The sequence below is a fragment of the Saimiri boliviensis genome, chromosome 13 (genome assembly GCF_048565385.1).
Source record: "Saimiri boliviensis isolate mSaiBol1 chromosome 13, mSaiBol1.pri, whole genome shotgun sequence".
In the NCBI taxonomy this organism is placed as follows: Eukaryota; Metazoa; Chordata; class Mammalia; order Primates; family Cebidae; genus Saimiri; species Saimiri boliviensis.
Genome location: NC_133461.1, coordinates 107589049 through 107610263, shown reverse-complemented (window position 1 = coordinate 107610263; position 21215 = coordinate 107589049). Strand labels below are relative to the sequence as shown.

At 43.4% G+C, this 21215-nt stretch overlaps 2 protein-coding genes across 7 annotated transcripts in view; one reads left to right on the top strand and one right to left on the bottom strand.

The window, feature by feature from the left end:
* Positions 1-2710, bottom strand: part of ANGPT2 (angiopoietin 2) — a 28853-nt gene extending 26143 nt beyond the window's left edge. The window contains exon 1 of the mRNA XM_010332579.3: positions 2538-2710. Within this exon, the coding sequence (XP_010330881.2) occupies positions 2538-2669 (132 nt within the window). The 5' untranslated portion in view covers positions 2670-2710. The remainder of the gene's footprint in view (positions 1-2537) is intronic.
* MCPH1 (microcephalin 1) overlaps positions 1-21215 on the top strand; it is a 312577-nt gene that overhangs the window by 136997 nt on the left and 154365 nt on the right.

Here is a 21215-nt window from a genome sequence, read left to right as displayed (position 1 = left end):
CTGTTATCCTGGATACATGGTATCTAGTTTCACAATAGGCATTTTTTTAAAAAATCATGTGACCCAACACAAGCACGTTAAATGCTCTGAAGTCTCTGACTTCTGCAGGATGTAGCAAGGTTTGCATTGTTGCTCTGTCCTAACACTTTTTCATTGCTGTTATTTTATTACTAAAAATGTTTGCTAAGCTCCCATGCTTGGATCTATTATTGTAAAATATAAGAAATGTTATATTTTAAAATAACATTTTAAAAATGCTTTTGAGACAGTCTTTGGATAAGCTGTTAAATTGCCCATCAGTCTTACTATCAAAAGGTGGAGCATGTGACTTGGTCATTACTAATTTATTTTAATAGATTGGTACGATTTTGACATTGAAAGTAATGGCAGTTGGGTGTGGTGGCTCATGCCTGTAATCCCAGCACTTTGGGAGCCCAAGGCAGGCAGATCACCTGAGGTCAGGAGTTTGAGACCAGCCTGGCCAACATGGTTAAACCCTGTCTCTACTAAAAATACAAAAAATTAGCTAGGTGTGGTAGCCCACACCTGTAATCCCAGCTACTTGGGAAACTTGAGGCACAAGAATCACTTGAGCCCGGGAGGTAGAGCTTGCAGTGAGCTGAGACTGCAACACTGCACTCCAGCCTGGGCAACAGAGTGAGACTCTGTCTCAAAATAAATAAATAAATAAAATAAGTAACGGCAAAAACCGCAGTTACTTGTGGTCCAAACTAATAATAATTGACTGTAGACATATATTAATATATTGACTTAAATTGTTGGTATTTCTTTATCTTGAGTTTTTATGACTTCCTAAGGATTAAATTTTTAGTACCTTATGATCCATTATGTGAAATATTTGTGTATATTTTCCCTAAACCGTTCTGATATTGTGGAAAGACCTGGTAATCAAGTAATTTGTTATTCTCTTCTCTCATCTGAAAGTCTTCTGTTTGTCCATCATTCGCTACTGTTTTCTCTGACCTCATCCAACCATTTCTAGGAAGACAGTGAAAGAAGACCTGTGCCCTTCTAGAAGGGATCTCATGACAGTGGCAGGCTATGGCTTCTCCCCTCTCAAGTCCCCTCCTAGCTCATGTCTGTCATTTCTCAGTCCTATTAGCTGAAGTGGCCTATAGAAATAATATAGAGTGGGGATTGTTTTACTTAAATCTACTCATTTTTAGACAGCCTTCCTTATAGCCCGGACTAGGAAGACACTAACTTCAAAAGCCCATAAAGAAGCCAGAATGAGGAGTCAGCAGGCAGACCTAGCCGCTGAGAGTCAAGACCACGCCCTTGAACTTGCAGCATCTGCGTTTGTCCCAGTGGCCGCTTTTCCCTTTCCCACCCAGGCTGTTTGCTGGGTCACATGTTGTGCGTCGTTTAGCATAACTCTGGATGAATTTTCTTCTTCTTGAAATTCTCCTATTTTGCTGTTAAGTTTCCTACTTCTGTGTGTGTGTGTGCGTGTGTGTGTGTGTGTCAGAGTCTTACTCTGTTGCCCAGGCTGGTGTGCAACGGCACAATCTCAGCTCACTGCAATGTCCAACTTGTGGGTTCAAGCGATTCTCCTGCTTCAGCCTCCCAAGTAGCTGGGATTATAGGCGTCCACCACAATGCCCGGCTAATTTTTTATTGTTATTTTTAAGTAGAGACGGGATTTTGCCATGTTGGCCAGGCTGGGCTCAAACTCCTGACCTCAGGTGATTCGTCCCCCTCCGCTTCCCAAAGTGCTGGGATGACAGGGGTGAGCCACTGCGCCTGGCTACTAGTTTCCTGTTTCATAGTCTTCCTTCTGTTACTGTTAGTCATTTGTTCATAGAATCTCACAGTGGAAAGAGACAACTGAGCAATCACTCGTCTGGCCCAATCCTTTGTATTAGTTGAGACCCAGAAAAGGTGAGTGCCTTGTCCCAATGCATTCATCTTTCTGGTGGTGGACCTGGAGTCCCGGCAGGGCTCAGGGCTCTTGCTCACGCCTGCAGTCTTTTCTGTGGCAGGACGCTTCTCACTGTCCCACTTCTCTCCTCCATAAACTCATTCCTTGGGCTGTGTTAGCGGTTCTTTGAGATTCAGGTTTTATCTTAACCCAAGAGTTAGATTTAAGGCCAGAGTTTCTAGCTCTCTGCCTCTGTGCTTTTCATTTCTCAAATATTCAAAGACTTTAGGACTTAGAAATGGAAAATGATCCCCAGAGTCCAGAAGGCACCGGGGAGACAGAGGGGGTATTCATCTTGCAGTGGTGAGGGGTGAGTGGCATGAAAGTGACTCAGATGTCTTCAGTAGATAGAATACGTGAAATTTAACCTCAGTATTAAAAACAGAAACTGATTTACTGATTTTAAATTCATTAAAAATGAATTTAAATTAAGGATGTACCAGCCATACATCCTTAATTTCTGATCAATTCATTGCTTTTCTCTGTGGTGACGCTTTCTTTTGTGCCCCATGCCTTCACTGAAGAAGCTCCTGGTGCAAGTGAGTGCTACTCTCTAGCTGCTGGGACACCATGTGCTTTTTGTAGCATTACTTACTTGGGCTTCCACATCGGTTAACTTCCGCGTTTGCTCTGCTGTTTGGTTCAACAGGCTCGTCCCTATTTCTATCATCACAGCTGTCTGGTTCTGCACTGCGTTCTGTTGCATCTCTACCATTTCTTTTTTCATGTTGTCCTGGATGTAATTCTCAAGCTAGAAAAGAACAATGTTAGAAGAAAGTCATTAGTCAGATGACCAGAAACCTGATTCCTAAATCTTTGTCATCTCTTCCCTATCAAAAAAAAAAAAAAGTCTATTAGAAGACCTATTCCTTGTGGAATCCTGCTATTTTATTTTTCATCACTAGCAGGAAAATACAGTGTGATTTTCTTTTTATGCAAAATCTGGCAACTTAGTCACATCACATAAAGGAAGGAGACAAGCTACTGGTAACTTCTGTGTTCCTCTAGAAGTCCACGTTATAGCAGGCCACAGAGGGTGGTGAGGGCAGGCACAGGGACTGCTGGGGGCTACTGCTGTGGCATTGTGTCTGTCCTGCCCAGGTACGACTTTGACCATGCAGTGCAGGAAATGATAATTTGATAATAAGCATCACTCTTTCTCTCACATTCTAGACTTTTGGTTTCTCCACACAGACTTGAGAAGACACTGTAAGACAGCATCTAAGGAAAGGCACACCTTTTGATTTTCCTCTTTTTTTTTTTTTTTTTTTTTTTTGAGATGGAGTCTTACTCTGTTGTCAGGCTGGACTGCACTGGTGCGATCTCTGCTCACTGCAACCTCCACCCCCTGGGTTTAAGTGATCCTCCTGCCTCAGCCTCCCAAGTAGCTGGGATTACAGGCACACATCACCATGTCCAGCTAATTTTTGTATTTTTAGTAGAGACAGGATTTCACCTTGTTGGCGAGGGTAATCTTGATCTCCTGACCTTGTGATCCACCTGCCTCTGCCTCCCAAAGTGTTGGGATTACAGGCATGAGCCACCACACCCAGCCTGATATTCCTCTTAACCTACAGAATCACCACTTAGTTCCACATTCTGTGGGGCCTTCCCCACCTTCTTCCTCATTGAGTTCATTCAACCTATGAAATTTTTCCTAATGTGTATGCATTTTTCACAATTTTCTCATTTCATGTATCAGGCAAACTTTTAATCCCACCCTGGTCCATTTATCACCTAACGCGCCATAGGCTGGTTCTTCTTTCCTTCAGTTTCTAAAGATGATCATGCTGACTCATTTTAGCATTAGTTTAAACACAAGAGAAAGAAGCAACTCATTTCTCTGCCATTCGTACAGATATCCCTATTTGAGGCAGTAAAATTGTATAATGATGTATGACTGCAAGACAGCTTGGTACGTGGGAAGAGCCTGTGGGCTTGGAGCCAGGGAAGCCTGCCCTCTGCTTTATAGCCTTGGTTCTAGGAAAGTCTCTTAACCCTTTGGGACCCTAATGTCGTCATATGTAAAATAGCGTTTCTGGTTGGTCAGAGGACTATCTTAAGGAGGAGTTGCACTATACTTTTAAAGTCATTGTGTGTGTATGTAACTCCAGCTACTTAAGATTTAATTTTTTTCTTCTTTTTTTTTTTTAATATAACAATCTAATGGTGGGAACCATTATTGCATTCACTAGTTGAAAGTATAAGCTCATGAATGCAGAAACCATGTTTTCTTCCTGTTCACATAGTGTAACAAACATTTTTTATTATATTGAATAACTGAAAGATGATCATAAAACTGCTTCTGGTGCCTGTCGTTAAAACCTTGAAATTCTCTATAGAGAAGTCATTCGTGGAGTCAGTCATCAGACTGATTTCCCCCAAAGTGTTAACCACGAAGTAATTCTGTGCTTTCTGTCTTTAAGAGTAGGAAAATCGAATGGGAAGGGTAGAGGTTCTGTCTTAGAGCTTCTTTGTTGATGCATTTCATAGATTGTGTCTTGTGACTGGTATCAGATGGTTTTAGGATTAGACTGGAACTATAAGTTCACTGTTTCCGATGCCTCCTCGCCATGACTCTGGCCCACTTCTCTAAGCTCCCGGCCCCTCATCCTGGCAGCTAAGGCTCCCTCTTTGGCAGTTATGGCTATTGGATGGATCAGAAGAGCAGGATGTAAGACAGGCACAGCCAGCCCTCCATCTGTGGCCTCCACATCTACGGATTCAACCACACCATCAAAATATTTGTTAAAACCTAACAATACAACAATAAAAAATGGAAATTGTAAAACAGTATAGTATTGCAATTATTTACTCGGCATTGACACTGTGTTAGGTATTCTAAGTAACCTCGAGATGATTTAGAGTATGCAGGAGGATGTACATGGGATATAGGCAGATGCTATCCTGTTTTATAGAAGAGGCTTCAGCATCGTGGATTTTGGTATTCTCAGGGATCTTGAAACCAGCCTCCCACACATATCAAGGGATAATTGTGGAGCTCCAGTCATGTAAAATCATTTTGTGATCAAGCCATCTGCCTGCCTCAGCCTCCCAAAGTGCTGGGATGACAAGTGTGAACCATTACATCTGGCCAAAACCTTTACTTTCCCATATGAATCAAAATAGAGTAGACCACTATATATATATATATATATATATATATATATATATATATATATATATATATATATATGTGTGTGTGTGTGTGTGTGTGTGTGTGTGTGTGTGTGTGTGTATACACATATATGTATGTATGTATATATATATATATATATATATATATATATATATATATATATATAAAATCAGGCTCTGTTACCCAGCAGGTCAACAACCATCTCCACTATAGGCTTCATAAAATGTGAAGAATCTGAAATCTTATTAACCCTTTGTCAGAGTTAGCCCAGGCTTTTTAGTGTCTGTGATCTTTCCTAATTCATCCCTTTGCCTTCCTCCCCTTCCTTTGTAAAAACTGTGACTTTTGTGATTGAAATAAACTATTTAGAAGAAGCCATAAATAGCAGTCTGTAATTCTCCCCTCTGCTCATTGCCATGGGAGTAATGGAATTTTTGAGATTGCAGCAAAAGCTATGTCACCCAGAGGCACTGTCTTGGTTACTCCTCACACCAGCCAAGATAATATTTAAAAAGATTCATTCTGGGAGGCTTGGAACTACAGCGATAGACTCCAGCTGGAGTTGAGTCTAAACCCCTACTCAGAAATAATAATTTACAAAGTGGTATAAATAAAAAGTCTTAACCTTCTTCTTGATTTCAGTACTTAAGAGCTAAATAAAAATCACTGTCTTTTATCACTCTCAATCATATAATCAGAGAGGGAAAATGAATCCTGTAATACTGCCTTCCCACATTTCTAGAGCTACTGAGTCAGATGTGGTTGCAGCTCCCCAGAGATACGAAAGGATTGTTTATAATTGAAAACTTAAAGTCAAATTCCGATTTAAAGTTAAACTCAGAAACTTTGACAGACATACAGCCCCAATTTTTAAAAATGAAATTTCTTAACTTGCCATATTGTTTTCTAAACTTAAAAACAATAGAATCCAAGATCCTTTTTAAATTTCTACTTTTTTGCTTTTCAGGATGACAAATATAGGTACACGGTGGGTGAGATACTGTGTGTCCCAGTGTGTTTTTCTTACATAAAAACAAATTACAAATACATACAATATGTGTATATACAGATATGTCTATGATATATCTGTATATAGTGTCTATACACAATATATAAAACTCTTGAAGACATGTATCATTTAAATAAAAGAAAATTATGTATGATACTGACTGCATTGCTATTTAATTGAAGTATTTGGGAGAAGAATGGAACAGAAACAAAAGTGTCCAGTAGTAGATATTTTGTGTTGATTCAAAAAGATTTTAGGGCCAGGCATGATGGCTCATTACTGTAATTCCAGTACTTTGGGAGGCGGAGGCAAGAGAATCACTTGAGCTCAGGAGTCTAAGATCAGCCTTAGTAACATGGTGAAACCCTATGTCTACGAAACATACAAAAAAAAAAAAAAAATTAGCTGAGCATGGTGGCGCATGCCTGAAGTGTCAGCTACTGGGGAGGCTGAGGTGAAAAGATTGCTTGAGCCCCGGAGATCAAGGCTGCAGTGAGCCATGATGGTGCCACTGCACTGCAGCCTGGGAGACAGAGTGAGACTTTGTCTCAAAAAGTATATATAAATTTAAAAAAAGATTTATGTTCTTACTCTCGAAGTCATGAAATTAAGGTTTTAAGAGAAATGGATGGTGTGACAGGTCCAGAAAGAATACTGTATGCTTAGCCCCAGATACACTAGCAGCAGGAGAAGCCGCAGCGGTGGTGGGTAGCTTTCCTTGGCTGCCTGTGCTGCCAGTGCCATCCAGGAATTGCTGTCTCACGACTCCAGGTGCCTCGTGTCAGCACAGGTGCATGCAGGACTGAGCCCTGGAATCACCCTCAGCAAAATGTTAGTTCAACCCAGAGGCCGCTTCATACTTGTCCTGCCTTTTAAGAGCCAAAAGTGATATATCTTAAAATTGGCTTGAGTATGCCTTCCAGTTCCAAGCCTCCAAGCTTCACAGTGCCGTAAGAAAACAGACAGACCACCCACCCCTCCGTGGAGGGCCGTTTTTACCTCCAGAAAAGCCCAGAGTTAAAGATTACCAATGCCAATTCTGTCTTCTGGGAGCATCCTGACAAAAGAATCTTGTGTTTTCCTCCAAAGATTAGTAGTAATTTTTAGAGATACAGAAAGACTAGGGATGTCCAAAATATAGTATAAAAATAAACATTTCCAAATAAAGATCTCCCATGTAATGTAGCCTTTCCATAAATCACCACATATTAAGGAGAATGAGACTGAACGTAGAAACCAAGCCATCTGGCTCATCCACGTGGATAGATGGACCTTGAAATTTCCCTGTCTCTTGACTTTGATGAATTAGTTATTTTCTAGTTTATTACCCTAGAATGTCTTTCTGTTTAATGTCTCTCTTATTTTTACTGGCTGTCACTGAAAGCCAAAAATATAGAAACCTGCCAGAAATACGAAATTCTGTTCTAGTATAAGGCAGTCTTAGTACAAGGGGAAAAGTATACCCAGTAAATAAGCCATCCTCCACAGGCAACACCAAACTCCACTTGCCTTTGGCCAGTGATTCCCACCCCTGTCATCTGCACATAACTGCTCTCATCAAAACAGTTCCAAGATACTTGAACCTCCCGTGGGAGGGGACATGATTCTTTCCAATGTCACATGCATAGCATGTGAAACAGATTCACGTTTTGCAGGAATGTTTGCCATTGCCTTCCTGTCTGTAGAGGATTACTCCATGCATGTGATCTGTGGGCACATGTGTCCAAATAGGTCCCACTATACGTGTGTGCAAGGACAGGGTGCATTCAATTGTCCTCTTCTTGATGGTGGACACGCTCGGCAAGTGTGGGGCCTTGGGCTGTTCCTCCTTTCTTGGAACTCAAATGAGTTATGCGAGTGTAACATTGAGGTCTCTGGCGGATCCTAGCTGCATGGCTTGCTGCTCAGTGATTTGCTAACAAAGAGTCGTGCCCCAGACATAGTCTTTAAAACTTGGCAACACATCGAAGCTCAAGCAACCAGAATGCAATATTTTAACACGACATATATATATATGTGTGTGTGTGTGTGTGTGTGTGTGTATATATATATATGGTTGTGTAAAATATGTTCTGAAGTTTTTGGTTACTCCCACACGTTTTGAATGATAGAATTTGACAGGAAAAATCGGTCCATTTATGAGGCAGCTGTGGCAGATTGATTACACGTTTGAAAGTTTATCTGGCTATTTTCCTTCTCACCGAGATTGTCATCATTATTTTTTATACCAAAAGAAAAGTTATCTTGAAATTGGCTCAGTAAAGGAAAACACAGATAATATATGAAAACTATCCCCAACTTGGAGATTCTGGTGTTGATTTCTCACCAACTGAAGATGCTGGTTGAGAGATCGTTTCTATTTCAATAAAATTCAAGGTCCTTAGACCTTTTTATCAATTAGTTTTTGTCCATCTGAGTGACCGAAGATGGACAAAAACGAATTGGTGAGAAGGTCTAAGGCCATTGAATTTTCTAGGAAATTAACAAATAATTTGAGATTTCCTTGGAAACATTTTCCTGTTACCCATTTCAGTTTAGAAATAAGATATTGCAGCCATCTGTCTTACACACACACACACACACACACACACACACACATGCACACACGTTTTTCTACCCCCGTGATTCCGTCTTCCCACCCAGGGTCCACTGTCCTCTCCCTCGCAATGGCCAGTGGCCACACAGCCCCCCGCTGCTTTCCTTTCTTCCCACCGTCACAGTCAGGAAGCCACATGCAAAGCTGGTGACTGCAGCTCACTTTCTTCCCTTGCAGGTTTGCCTGAGGATAAGGTCCAGATTCCTTCTTCTTTTTTTTTTTTTTTAAGATGGAGTGTTGCTCTGTTGCCAGGCTGGAGTGTAGTGGCGCAATCTCTGCTCACTGTAACCTCTGCCTCCTGGGTTCAAGCAATTCTCCTTCTTCAGCCTCCCGAGTAGCTGGGACCACAGGCAAAGTGCCACCACGTCGGGCAAAGTTTTGTATTTTTAGTAGTGACAGGTTTCATCATGTTGGCCAGGCTGGTCTCAATCTCTTGACCTCGTGATCCACCCACCTCGTCCTCCTAAAGTGCTGGGATTACAGGCGTGAGCCACGGCACCCGGCCAGATTCCTTCTTCTTAAGACACACACTACTTCCTGACTGGCACCCCTGATCTTGTGGGCCGCAGACCTGGATGCACAGTGCCCTTGGCTGTCCCCACCGCCCAGCAGCCTCTAGCACAGCCACCTTTGTATCTCCTCCTTGAGTCCTCTGTCCCCGCTCACGTCCCACCGTTCCCAGCCGCATGCCCTCAGCAAAGATACTCATTTTGTATTTCATTTTGATACCAAAATGTGTGTCATCTCGTTTTCAAACTCCACGGACAATAGGTTAATGTTCTTGCTTGCGTAGTGAATGGTGAACAGAATACTGAAAGCCTGCAACTGTTCCCCATACACACCCTAGTAACAACAAGCAAAACATTCGCTCTTACAATTAGTCTGAAAACTTGAGTGTGAGATGATTAAATCCAGGGATATTCGGTTTGGGAGGCTTTTTGACCTAATGTTCTTGGTTCCCTGTCATGAGGAAACTCTGAAACATCATTTGAGGTCTCCAGACAGAAAAGTGGCAAAACTGGGCTTTCCTCCCCTCCTTTCAGAGTTGGGCTGTTTTGTGTGTGTTTTCCTTCTGGAGATTGTGCTGCCTAAGCAGCTGTGGACTCAGCAGTACTTCATGGCCGAGGCTAAAGAGGGAAGGATGAGGAGATGCAGCTTTGGGGCGGCGCTTAGTCTTCCTAAACCCCTCACCGGAGCCTGGGGGTAGCACATTGCCCACAGGCAGAGGTGATGTTCACATGGCTTGTGACGTGGGAAGTAAGCTCTTTCTGTTTTCTCTACATATTGACTCCAGACTGGAATTGACGGAACCTAGAAAAGTCCGTGCCGAGGCTACTTGCCTTCTACTGACTGTCTTTATAGCCTCGGCCTTTTCTTCATGTTCAGTGTAAGGCCCTAGAAGTGGAAGCACAGGCTAAAGGCCGAGGAAGGGAAGCATGGCCTCTGACCGATTTCCCGCTGGATCTTGTGACTTCTCTTAAGGAGCACACTTGGGTTCACCCACCCGACCACGTGGACACCTGCCCACATAGCATCTTTCAAGCACTTCCTGAAATGGATCTGTTCCGATCTAGCCTTTTTGCTTTTTTCTATTAATAATTTTTTTTTTTTTTTCTTTTTTTTGAGACGGAGTCTTGCTCTGTCCCCCAGGCCGGAGTACAGCAGTGCGATCTCGGCTCACTGCAACCTCTACCTCCCTGGTTCAAATGATTCTCCTGCCTCAGCTTCCCAATTAGCTGGGATTACAGGTACACACCAACATGTCTGGCTAACTTTTGTATTTTTAGTAGAGACGGGGCTTCACCATGTTGGCCAGGCTAGTCTGAAACTCCTGACCTCAGGCGGTCTGCCTGCCTCAGCCCTGCAAAGTGCTGGAATTACAGGTGTGAGCCACCATGCCCGGCCATTTGATAATTTCTGAGTGACTTTCTGATACTGTATCTAGATAGCCAACCCCTTTCCTACTTTGCGAGAATAAGAGACTGGAGGTTCACTTGTTGATCACGATAGACTCCAAGATGTAGTAGGAAGTGAGGTCGCGGGCCTCCGCAGGCGGCGTTCTAACACTCGCTGTCCACACCCCCTCCTGTGGACAGATCCAGCCTGCGGTAATTTGAGGGTGCGGGTGCCTGTGCTCCGTCAATCCCCGTCGGCTTTGCTCTCCTGTGAGTGCAGCTGCAGACTGCTTGCATCATTTAATTTTTTCATAGACATTTGAATCTATGTTTTTTACATGTATTCATATCATTTTACCTCTGTGTGTGTTTCCCTTACCACCACTGCAAGATGTGAGAAGGAAAAGTGTTTTTCCCCTCAAAGTGCTCCAGCTGTCTTCTACTGATAAAGCGGCTACTTCTCATCAGTAGCAGGCGTTGTAAATGTATGTAAGTGTAATGAGACTGGTATAGTAACCTCATGTAAATTTCTTCAGGCATTTCTTATGCAAAAGGTGTCGCATTTTACACGAGTGTCTTTTAGAGGTCTCGTGGGGCACATATACATTTACCCAGACATCTGTAAGTGTGCGGCCTCATGGCACCTCCTGCATACCCGACACTTGCACAGATCCCTGGAAGCCAGGGAGCAGATGCAGTACCGCAGGTGGTGTCAGGCGGTGTCCGCATGTGTAGATACATACACAGCAAGAATAGTTATAGCAGCTTACGATGACAAAAGCCTTCTCTGTGTGTATGTGTGTGTACCTCCCTCTCACCAGATTCTCACACTGCCTTAGCTTGGGTTTCCCCAAAAGCAGAGCCTGAGACAAAGGCAGGCATGCAGGAAGTTTATGTAGGACATGGTCCCAGAGAGCAGCCCTGCAGGACAGGCACGGGAAGCAGGGGTGCGACAGGGTGGTTCGCACACGTGGTCTCAGGCGGCCACTGCCGTGTTGGCTGGCGGGACACCCCAGAGGACCTTCCGGGGGGGCCCTGGGACAGTGTCTCAGAACATCCACCTGGGGCGAGAATAGGGCTACTGTCCCCAGGGGACAGGTGGAGCCCAGGGGGCCTTCATGCCCCAGGTTTTGGAGATGCGCTTGCACGAGTGCCGAGGAGCTTCCCATGGGTGTCCCAAGGCAGATTGGAGCCAAGGTCTCTGGGCAGCGTCTGGGGATTTGTGGAAGAATCCGAGGCAAGCCTTGTCTCTGAGATGGCCGGAATGGCAGGTTGGGCCCCAAGGGTTGATTCCTAGCCGCACCAGAAGGTTTCCCTGGCACGGGGAGGATGCTTTGGGACCCCGTTAATGAGGGAGAAACGTGAGGCTCAGAGAAAAATCAGTGCCTAACCCAAGTCTTGTGGAGCTCAGGCTGTGGGCAGTGGCTAAAGACGGGCTAGCGGGTGACTCAGGGCCAGGTGGAAGGGAAGCTTGTATTTATAACCCCCAGTCGGCAATGCTGGAGAGGAGAGGAAAGGAAAAGCAGTGTTCTGAGAAACACAGCATTTCTAGCAGATTGGGGCAGGGCAAGCCTGAGACAGGAAATCAAAGCCAGGGTCGCCAACCGGGAGTGAAATGAGGCTGCAGCAGCAGAACGGTTGCGGGGACACATGGCAGGCCCTTGGTGATTTCTGAGTTACTCTGCAGACTTCTGCCGTTTGTCTGTTTTTGGGGGATATTTTGTGATTCTCAGCTTACAAGATACTAGTGATGTTTTCCCTACAGAGGTAGAAAGAAAATATAAAACTACTTTCTTTTTAAAACTATACTGAATGTCGGACCAGGCATAGTGGCTCACTCCTGTAATCCCAGTACTTCAGGGGGCCAACATGGGAGGATCACTTGAGGTCAAGAGTTCAAGACCAGCCTAGGCAACATGGTGAGACTCCATCTCTACAGATTTTTGTTTTTTTTAATTAGCTGGGCATGGTGGCACATGCCTTTGGTCCCAGCTACTCAGGAGGCTAAGGTGGGAGGATTGCTTGAGCCGAGGAGGTTGAGGCTTCAGTGAGCCATGATGGCACCACTGCACTCTGTTCTGGGTGACAGAATGAGACCCAATGTAAAAAAAAAAAAAGTACTGAATGATAAATGATTTCAAAGAGAAGCAGTTAAAATTTGACTCTAGGAATGAGATTGATGCAATATACTAAGAACTTTTTTTAAATGAAACTAGAGTATTCTTGCCTTTCTGAATTCAAGGTACACTGAAAGAAAAAATAATATAAAGTGACAAAATGTCTCAGTGTTTTTCTATGCCAGATAGAATCTTATGTATATCTGTCTAGAGACAGATATATTTGCATACACATGTCAGGTAGGGGTGTGTGTGTGTGTGTATGTATGTGTGTGTTTCACTTCTCTAAGAAATAGACATTCCAAAGCTTGGTGGGCATTTGGGGGAGGCTTTAGACCCTGTAATATTGTTGGACTGTCACTATAGGAAGGACACTGGGCCCTGGGTCACAGTGCTACCTGGTAGCAGAGTATCAACCACAACCCTGGTCTCCCAATGCCCCATCCAGCACTCTCACCACTGTACCAATATGTCTATTCTTACCTTTAAAAAAAAAAAAAAGTACTGTCTGAGGAGCATTAACATTCTTTTTCCTTTTTGCAATGAAGTGGACAGCTACTGATGGCCATTGGTGTCTTCTCTCTGCCCTGTTTTCGCTGTCTCTTTCTGTGTTACATGGGTTTGCTAAAATACCGGGTGGAGGTCTGTGGAAGAGGTAGCATGATCATCTCTGAAGTAGGTTGCTTTTTTTCTTTTTGGCATAAACTAACTTTACTAGGTCACGATTCTCAATGCCTAGAAAAGGGAAAAGGCTAGTGAAATTTAGATGATTTTTAAAATGCACATAATTTTCTAGAAGACACTTTCAAGGTATTCCAGTTTTTGCTGTCCTTTCTAAGGCTGGCAGGAAGCGGGTGTTGTATCTGTTTTAAGAAGAGAGAAGAGAAGACTTGGGAATGCAGATGGGAATGCTGGAGGAATCAAAGCAGGGCTTGCGTGCCTCCGGGGGTCCCACTGCCTCTGGACAGACCCCCACCCCCAGCCAGGACGTTCTGCTTCTTTATCTCCTCTTTCTGCTAGCACCCAAAACTTGGAAAGAATTCCACTGGATATAATTTTTGAGATCATATTGGAAGATGCTCAGAATACACAGGATTAATTTACAATGAACACTCAGCAGGAACACAAGCCATCTTTTGCACATGAAGATGCCCTACTAACCCCCTGTCTGCAAGTGTGTTTGTCTAGTTATTCTCTCAGTATGGGTGATGGCTCCCCGATGAACTGCTTCTATTCTCCTGCCTGGACACCCTTCTCTCTGTGCTTTCCCGGGTTAGAGTAAATGGATGCAGACACACATTTCCATGCTCTGCAGCAACTTGAGAGTCCTGTGAGCAAAATACACGGATGGACAATTGGGCAATGTGCGTGGGTGGTGGGGAGCGTCCAGCTGCCATCTGTGGAATAAAGCTGCCCAAACCATAGGAAAGAGTGCTGTCGGATAAGACCAGGGGGGTTTCAGAAAAGAAATGTGTTGTTTCCTCTTTGATGTTTCTGTTCATAAAGCTATAGGTTCAGCGTTTTAAATTAAATGGTTTCATAACCGCTGAAGTTCATGCCTTCCTGAACTATTTAGGAAGAAAATCTACTCCTGGTATTGGATGAGATGATCTGTCCCTTCGACCTCTGGTTCAGTTCCCATTCTCCCAAGTGTTTAAAGCTACGAGTTTTTTCATTTTTTGTATTTATTTACATAATTTAAATCCCCTGGGTGCATGTACTTTAAGCAATTGTACATCTGCCTGGGCTTTGCAGAAGCTGAAAGGGAGCAAACATTTTATAACTCTCATTAGAAACAAATTTTTTAGGGGGCTATGTTATACATTAATCTTTAAAGTTGCAATATATTTTTAAGCATTTTAACCTTATTTTAGATCTGACCAGCAGTAGGATGTTTTCAGCTAAGAAGCAACACGGCAAAAGCAAACCAAAATGCAATACCAGTATTCAAATGGTGTGGCAGGACAGAGCATAGTATAACTTTTGTTTTCTAAATATAACTTTTATCTTCATTTCTGGATCTGAAATTTGGTAGGAAGTGTAATAAGTATGTATCACCATGTTTACTGTTTGCCGTTTCAAATGTTGATAGTTAAGCTGGGACCTCTCTTTATTATAGGACCATAGAAAAACCCATAAGCATGCTCTACTTCTGTCTGTGGCCAGCAGTCCGGCAAAAACGTTCTGAAAACCACATGCACTGTGTTCTGTGATGATTATAGTTTGACTGCACTGGAAAGAGAGACTGTGAACTGCAAATGGTGATTATGACTTTGGGCAAATCATTGAACTTCTAATTACATCTTCCAAGACCTCCTAACTCCAAATAAGGGAGTATTTTACTACAAACTGTATGTTACGTCAAACTCCTTTTTACAAAATACCAGCTCTAGGGATGCTTCAAACTCATTTTTGGAGGGAGTCTGTCACATTTTCGTTTTACGGTGTGTCGTTCATGTATTGGAGGGGGAGAGGTTTGGGTAAGAACTTACGTGCACAACTTGGCCATAAAATGAAGTACGCATGTTTTATTTCTATAGGATTCCTCATTTCTAAAGTAATTTTTATAGAAAATGGCACTCCAAGAAGGAATTCATTAAGATAAAGACACAGATGCAGCATTTAGAGTTACACTTTGCCCTAAAAGAGCCTCCCTTACCTCCTGACTCGAATCTATAGCCTCTGCTGAACTGCCCACATCAGGAAGAGTCAAAATATATTTTGAGGCCAATTACAAGATTTCAGATTGAACCTGCTAACATCAGAGTCTTTGGTAAGTAGTCTCACTAGTTTTGTTCTCACCATAGAATCAGTATTCTGATTTTTCAGTGTAGCTCCGTGGAGACTGGTATGATATACTCTGCAGTTTCCATTTTAACAAATACCATAATAGATCATGGTCAGATGAATACCATCACAGACATGGTGTTGGCCAACAGAAGCTACACCCTAGGAGTGCTTACTAGATGATCCATTTCCATGAAGCTCAAGAATGGACCAAATTTACTAAAGGTAATGGAAGTCAGAATAATGACTTCCGGGTGGGAGGAGTTTGAGGCTGAGAACTGATCAGTGGCACGAGGGAACCTTCTGGAGTGCAGAAAACATTTCGTAGATCTTGACCTTGGTGCTAGTTACATGAGTGAATTCATATTTTAAAAGTTATCCAGCTGTCAATTTCAGGTTAGTATACTTTATCCATTTCCTGTATTTCATATCTCAATAAAAATTCCTTTAAAAACTAAAGGACATTTAAAAATGAAATGTTTGACAAGTTTTGTTGTGACACTGTGACCCTAGTTACTGTGGGTGGTTTTATTTGTCTTTGCCTGCAGTTTTTATCTGGGAGTACCTAAATAATGCCCAAAGAAATGAATGTTGGAAAAGTAATTTTAAAGTGACTGTCCACAGAGAACTGTGGATTAAACCATTCCAGCCGTCTGGTGAGGGTTAAAAGTATTCAGTTAGGTATATTAGTAATTTGACATTCTAAAACACAATTCTTTCAGGATCAAGCTTAAAAGGCATTTGCTCTTGGAAGACCAAGAAAGAATTCATGCAGTTCCCATTAGTCTAAAAATAAATAATAAATAAATAAATGTCTGAGTCATGTATTAGATTTTATTGGAGTTCAGTAGCTTCAAGTATATGAAGAAAATGATTTATTCTATGAATAATAGTTCTGCCCATTGCGCACTGGAATAAATACAAGATTACTCTGAGAAAAGTGAAATTGATTGAATCGAGTTCTGCTTTGAGTTACTCCAATGCAAGTGTTTCTAACTTTTGAGTCATAGTATAAAAACCTGAATAAAATAGCTTTATTCATATTGAATTGAGTTGGGGAAGAAGCGATGTTTGTGACTTCAAAAGCCACTGTAGGGTCATCAGTACAGTACCAATCTGAGAATCCAACACACCTGGTGTGAGTCCCAGTTTAGCTCCTTAGGAACTGCTGGCTTAATACTTTCTGACATCACATTTCTGGTTGGTAAAACAGGTATATAAATACTTACTGTGCTATGCTAGTGTGAAAATTAAGTGAAATGAATTAGCACAGTCCCCAAACTGTGTGCCGAGGCACGCTGGGTCCTTGCAGCAAACAAATTGGAGTAAGGGAAATAGTCTAAATTTTCGAGGGCAACCCAGCAGTACTCAATGTCTGTTAGGCCCTAGAAGAATTCATAGCTCAAAGCAGCTCAGTTTCAACAGTATCAGCTTGTGCCTCTGTAAAGCTAGGTTTTTAGTGGTTGCTGTTTGTGAAAAGTAAGTACTACAGGAAAATTAGCATAGAGCATAAAATGCAGCAATTCGATTCCAACGTTTGAGAAGCTGAGCAGTGCCTAACTGGCAAACATATGGCATTCCTACGTCACTGGGGTCACTTACGAAAGAAAATAAAGGATTTTTTTTTAAACTAATTTATGTATATTGGTATTTTCAAATAGCTACTAAATTGTCAGGGCATAAATACTTAAGTTATTTGGACCTAACTACTTAATAAAAGTAACTGTTAAGTATTTCTGTTGGTCTAGAGATAGAGAAAAAATGGTGAACCACTAAGCGTGCCGTGAGCTGAGAAAGTCTGAGAATGTCTTGTCTAGAACCTTGCATTTGGTAGGGTCTACACACAACCTACCCTCTTCCTCCCCTTCCCCCAATCCAGCTATTGCTTTTAACAGCCATCTCTGTGATTTGATATGTTTATCGGACAACTAGCAAGTCTAAAAGAACTCATAAATTGTGTAAGAACTTCATTAAGATGTATACTTCCATGTCTTCCTAACTTCTGAAACCACTAAGAAAAACAGCCGTGTTCCTTGGAAGCTGGCTGGTTGGCCCTGTCTCCTTTCAGGTGAACAGCGTGTATAACCAGAGTATAACCTCAGAAGAAGCGTTCCCAGAGCAACGTGCACGTGCTCCGTGGGTACCGTGGTTGCTTTCGGGCGAACGCATTTTTTTGAAGTTCAGATTGGTGCCGGTTTTACCGAACTCATGTGGCCTGTTTCTGCTTGTAATTTATAGTTTGCCTTCTCGCCATCCTCACTTGCTCTAAGATGAACTGGTTTTATAACATTAGATTATACAGAAAAGCCAAATTTACTTGAACACCACAGCAATTTGGGAAGTAAATTTTCAGTGTGATTCTCCAAATGCTTGTGGTAAAAGTACAGGGACTTGAATCATTTTCCCATAATTAGTTTCAGTTCGGGAGGCCCGCCCCCTCTCTTTAACCCTCTAGCCTTGCATGTGTGTCTCTTGCCATGGAAGCTAGTGGAAAATTCCTCTCCCCTTTCACTCCACTGCCATGAGTTATAAAAAGCTTGCCATTCAGAATTGACGTTTTCTTCTGCATGCTTGAATTTTTAGTCAACATCTGAAAAGGGAAAAATTATTTCAAGGGATGTTTCTCTGTTTATCAAAGGGCCACAGGGCCACAGCAGCACTTTGGACCACGGTAGAATGGCTGACCCACTTCCCTCGTCAGTAGATGTGGGCACATGTTCCTGTCCATCAGAGAGTGCCTTTTGACTGGTGGTGTGTGACACACAACACAGCAACACTGTTTCTCAGAGCCACAGCGATACTGGTTCACACAAGTCGCTAGAGATTCCCATCTCCACTGACTCACTCAGTGGGAACAAAAGCTCCCATGCCGGTGGGAATGTGGGGCCAGGGGAGCACCGGAAGCAGGGAGTCTCGGCAGAGGTTTTCCTATTGTTAGGTTTGCTTGTTTGTTTCAGTGAGTCATCTTACCCCGATTTTTTTTTTTTTCAACCAAAACTCACTATGGTCACTTCTCTAGTTTGGGTTCCGACTCCGGCAAGCCAGTTTAATTTTATTAGTGGTGGTGAATTCGTGAAAGCTTCCCTTCGTTGTAGAAATTTAGTTTCAAATTAAAGTGGTCGAAGCGCCAGCTTAAACTTTGTGGTTTAGCGTCTTTATTGAACCCCCCCCCCCTCCGCCGGCGGAAGGACCTACATTGGAGTTTTGGCTGCTCTTTGGGATTCAGATTATGAGTAGTTGGTTCCACTGGAATCTTGGCCCTCTCCTGGAGTGGCTTGAGGCCTACTCTGGCTTTAGGAGGCCAAAGTTAGAACTCATTCACGTGAAGGCTTTGTCCAAAACGCCCTTCCTGCATCCCGGCATTTCCTGGTGGTGTGTGTCAACCTAACAGTACTCTCTCTTGTATTCAGGCCTGACCCCCTGGCTGTTGGTCCCCTGCAACTTAGATGCCTTTCACGGGAAAGTCCATGCTAGCCTGGGAAACTCCCTGAAAATGGTGGTGTTCAACTCAAAATTGGGATTTGTATCCTCATCTTAATCATTATCCACAGTGGTCACTAGCTCCCCTCCGGCCAGCTTGAGGGAAACGCTGGGTTTCTCATTGCAGCTTATTTGAATTTCAGTTGTCCCAGTAAGCACTCAAGAGGAAAGATCACACCAGCCAAACTTGCAAGGCTGGCTGATGGGCCACGGCATAGAACACACACCTGATGGATTTTTATGATGATGGCCGTAAGTCATGCAAGGTGAAGCTTAATGCGATTTAGAAAAATTTGAAAAAAGAAAAGTCCCGGTGCTCACAGAAGCAAGCTCTCATTGGGAAAATTATTGTGTGTAACAAGCATCTCTCTCTGATGATGCTGGAAAAAGAAGATGCTATCAGGGAGGAAGGGAAGGTTTGAAAAACCAGAGTGAGCCGCAGATAGACACTTGGGTCCTTCCTTTTATTCCCACCTTCTTTTCCATTGGTGGTTGATAACGTTTCATCACTTTTTAGCCATCTGTGGTACTTCAGTACCTCCTTATTAACCTCTGATTATAACCTGGGGGGAGTTAGGTTTGACCAGCACTTAATGAATCAATGTATTCCTCAAAAGTTGGTTCTGGGCACCAAGGAATAAAAGCCAAGACCATTCAACGTATTTTCTGAAGAGTGGATTTCTTGGGACTCAGTCAAAGCAACTCTAGGTCAGTGCAGCTGCACAGGTTTAAGAGATAGCAGTGCAAGAAAAATGATACATGGGTTTGTAGAGTTAAGAAGTGGTTGAAGTGTTGAGTTCCATAAGAGAACACAAATGTCAATCTACAGCAGTACCACGGGCATGTAAATTGTGTTATGCAGCGAAACACTGCACAGTGATGGAAAGGAACAAACTTCAGCATGCACAACAGTGTGGATGCATCACAGAAATAATAAAACAGACCAAAACATGTATTGTTCCAATTATATGAAATTCAAAACTTAGCAAAACCTGTGGTGGGTGAAAGACAGCAGAGTTAGAATTGGTCTTGAACAGAGGGAGATGTTGATGAGGAGGGGCGTGAGGGAGCCGTGTGCAGGGCGGAAAGCCTTCTGTATCTTGACCTGTGTGGTCATTATGCAGATTTGCACAGATATGGATGAAGAGGAGTTTGGGGGAGCCACATGCAGGGGAGGAAGCCCTCTGTATCTTGACCCTGGGTGGTCATTACGCAGGTGTGCACAGGTGTGGATGAGGAGAGGCATGAGGGAGCCGCCTGCAGGGGAGGAAGCCCTCTGTCTCTCGAGCTGGGTAGGTGGTCATTACGCAGGTGCACACAGATGTGGACAAGGAGGGGCATGAGGGAGCCACATGCAGGGCAGGAAGCCCTCCGTGTCTTGAGCCTGAGTGGTCGTTACACAGGCGCGCACAGTTATAGATGAGGAGGAGTGTGGGGAAGTCACGTGCAGGGCAGGAAGAACTCTGTATTTGAGCTGGCAGTCATAGGTGCACACAGTTATAAAAATTTACCAAGTTGTACACTCAAGGTTTGTGAATTTTACTCTAGGTAAGTTATATTTCAAAAAGAAAAAGAAAAAGAAAAAAACCAAGCTAGATTCTCTAAAACAGAGACAGCAGGGCTCGAGTCTGAGCTATACCCTTACAGCCATGACAGCAGCTGGACCCATGAGAAGGCCAGGGTTGGCCTCACCCAGGTGATCACTCGGGGACGGGGAACGTGCTGTGAATGGAAGACGTGCCTGCTATCAGGGCTGATTTTGCCCGCCCTTTATTCCTACAATGCTGTCTTCAAAAGAGTTACGTTTCAATTTTATACCAACTACCATGCCTCTTCATGAATCCCTCCCCGTCCGGAAAGCCTTGCCACACAGCGGCTCCATCTCTAGATGTGGTGAAGGGTGGCAGCATCATTGACGCCCAGCCCAGGCCACAGCCATGTGGAGGCTGAATCCCCAATGCTCTGCCTGTCCCTGTGTGTGTGCTGATCCTGGGAGTGAAGCAGTGTGGCATGGGACGGTTGCACACTCCCCACCCCCTGACTGCAGGGCAGTGCCCAGACACGTGCGGTGACCCTGGCTCTGCAGCCAGTTTTTGCTCTGGCACCAAGTCAGCCACTCAGCATCCAGCCTGTCCTCACCTCTCCTCTGTGGTGAAGCAGAGACAAGGGAATCTACCAAAATCGGTCTGCTCCGTTTCCCAGATTTTCCACATTTGTTCCCACTCGGGGTGAGGGGCGTGCTTCAGGCGT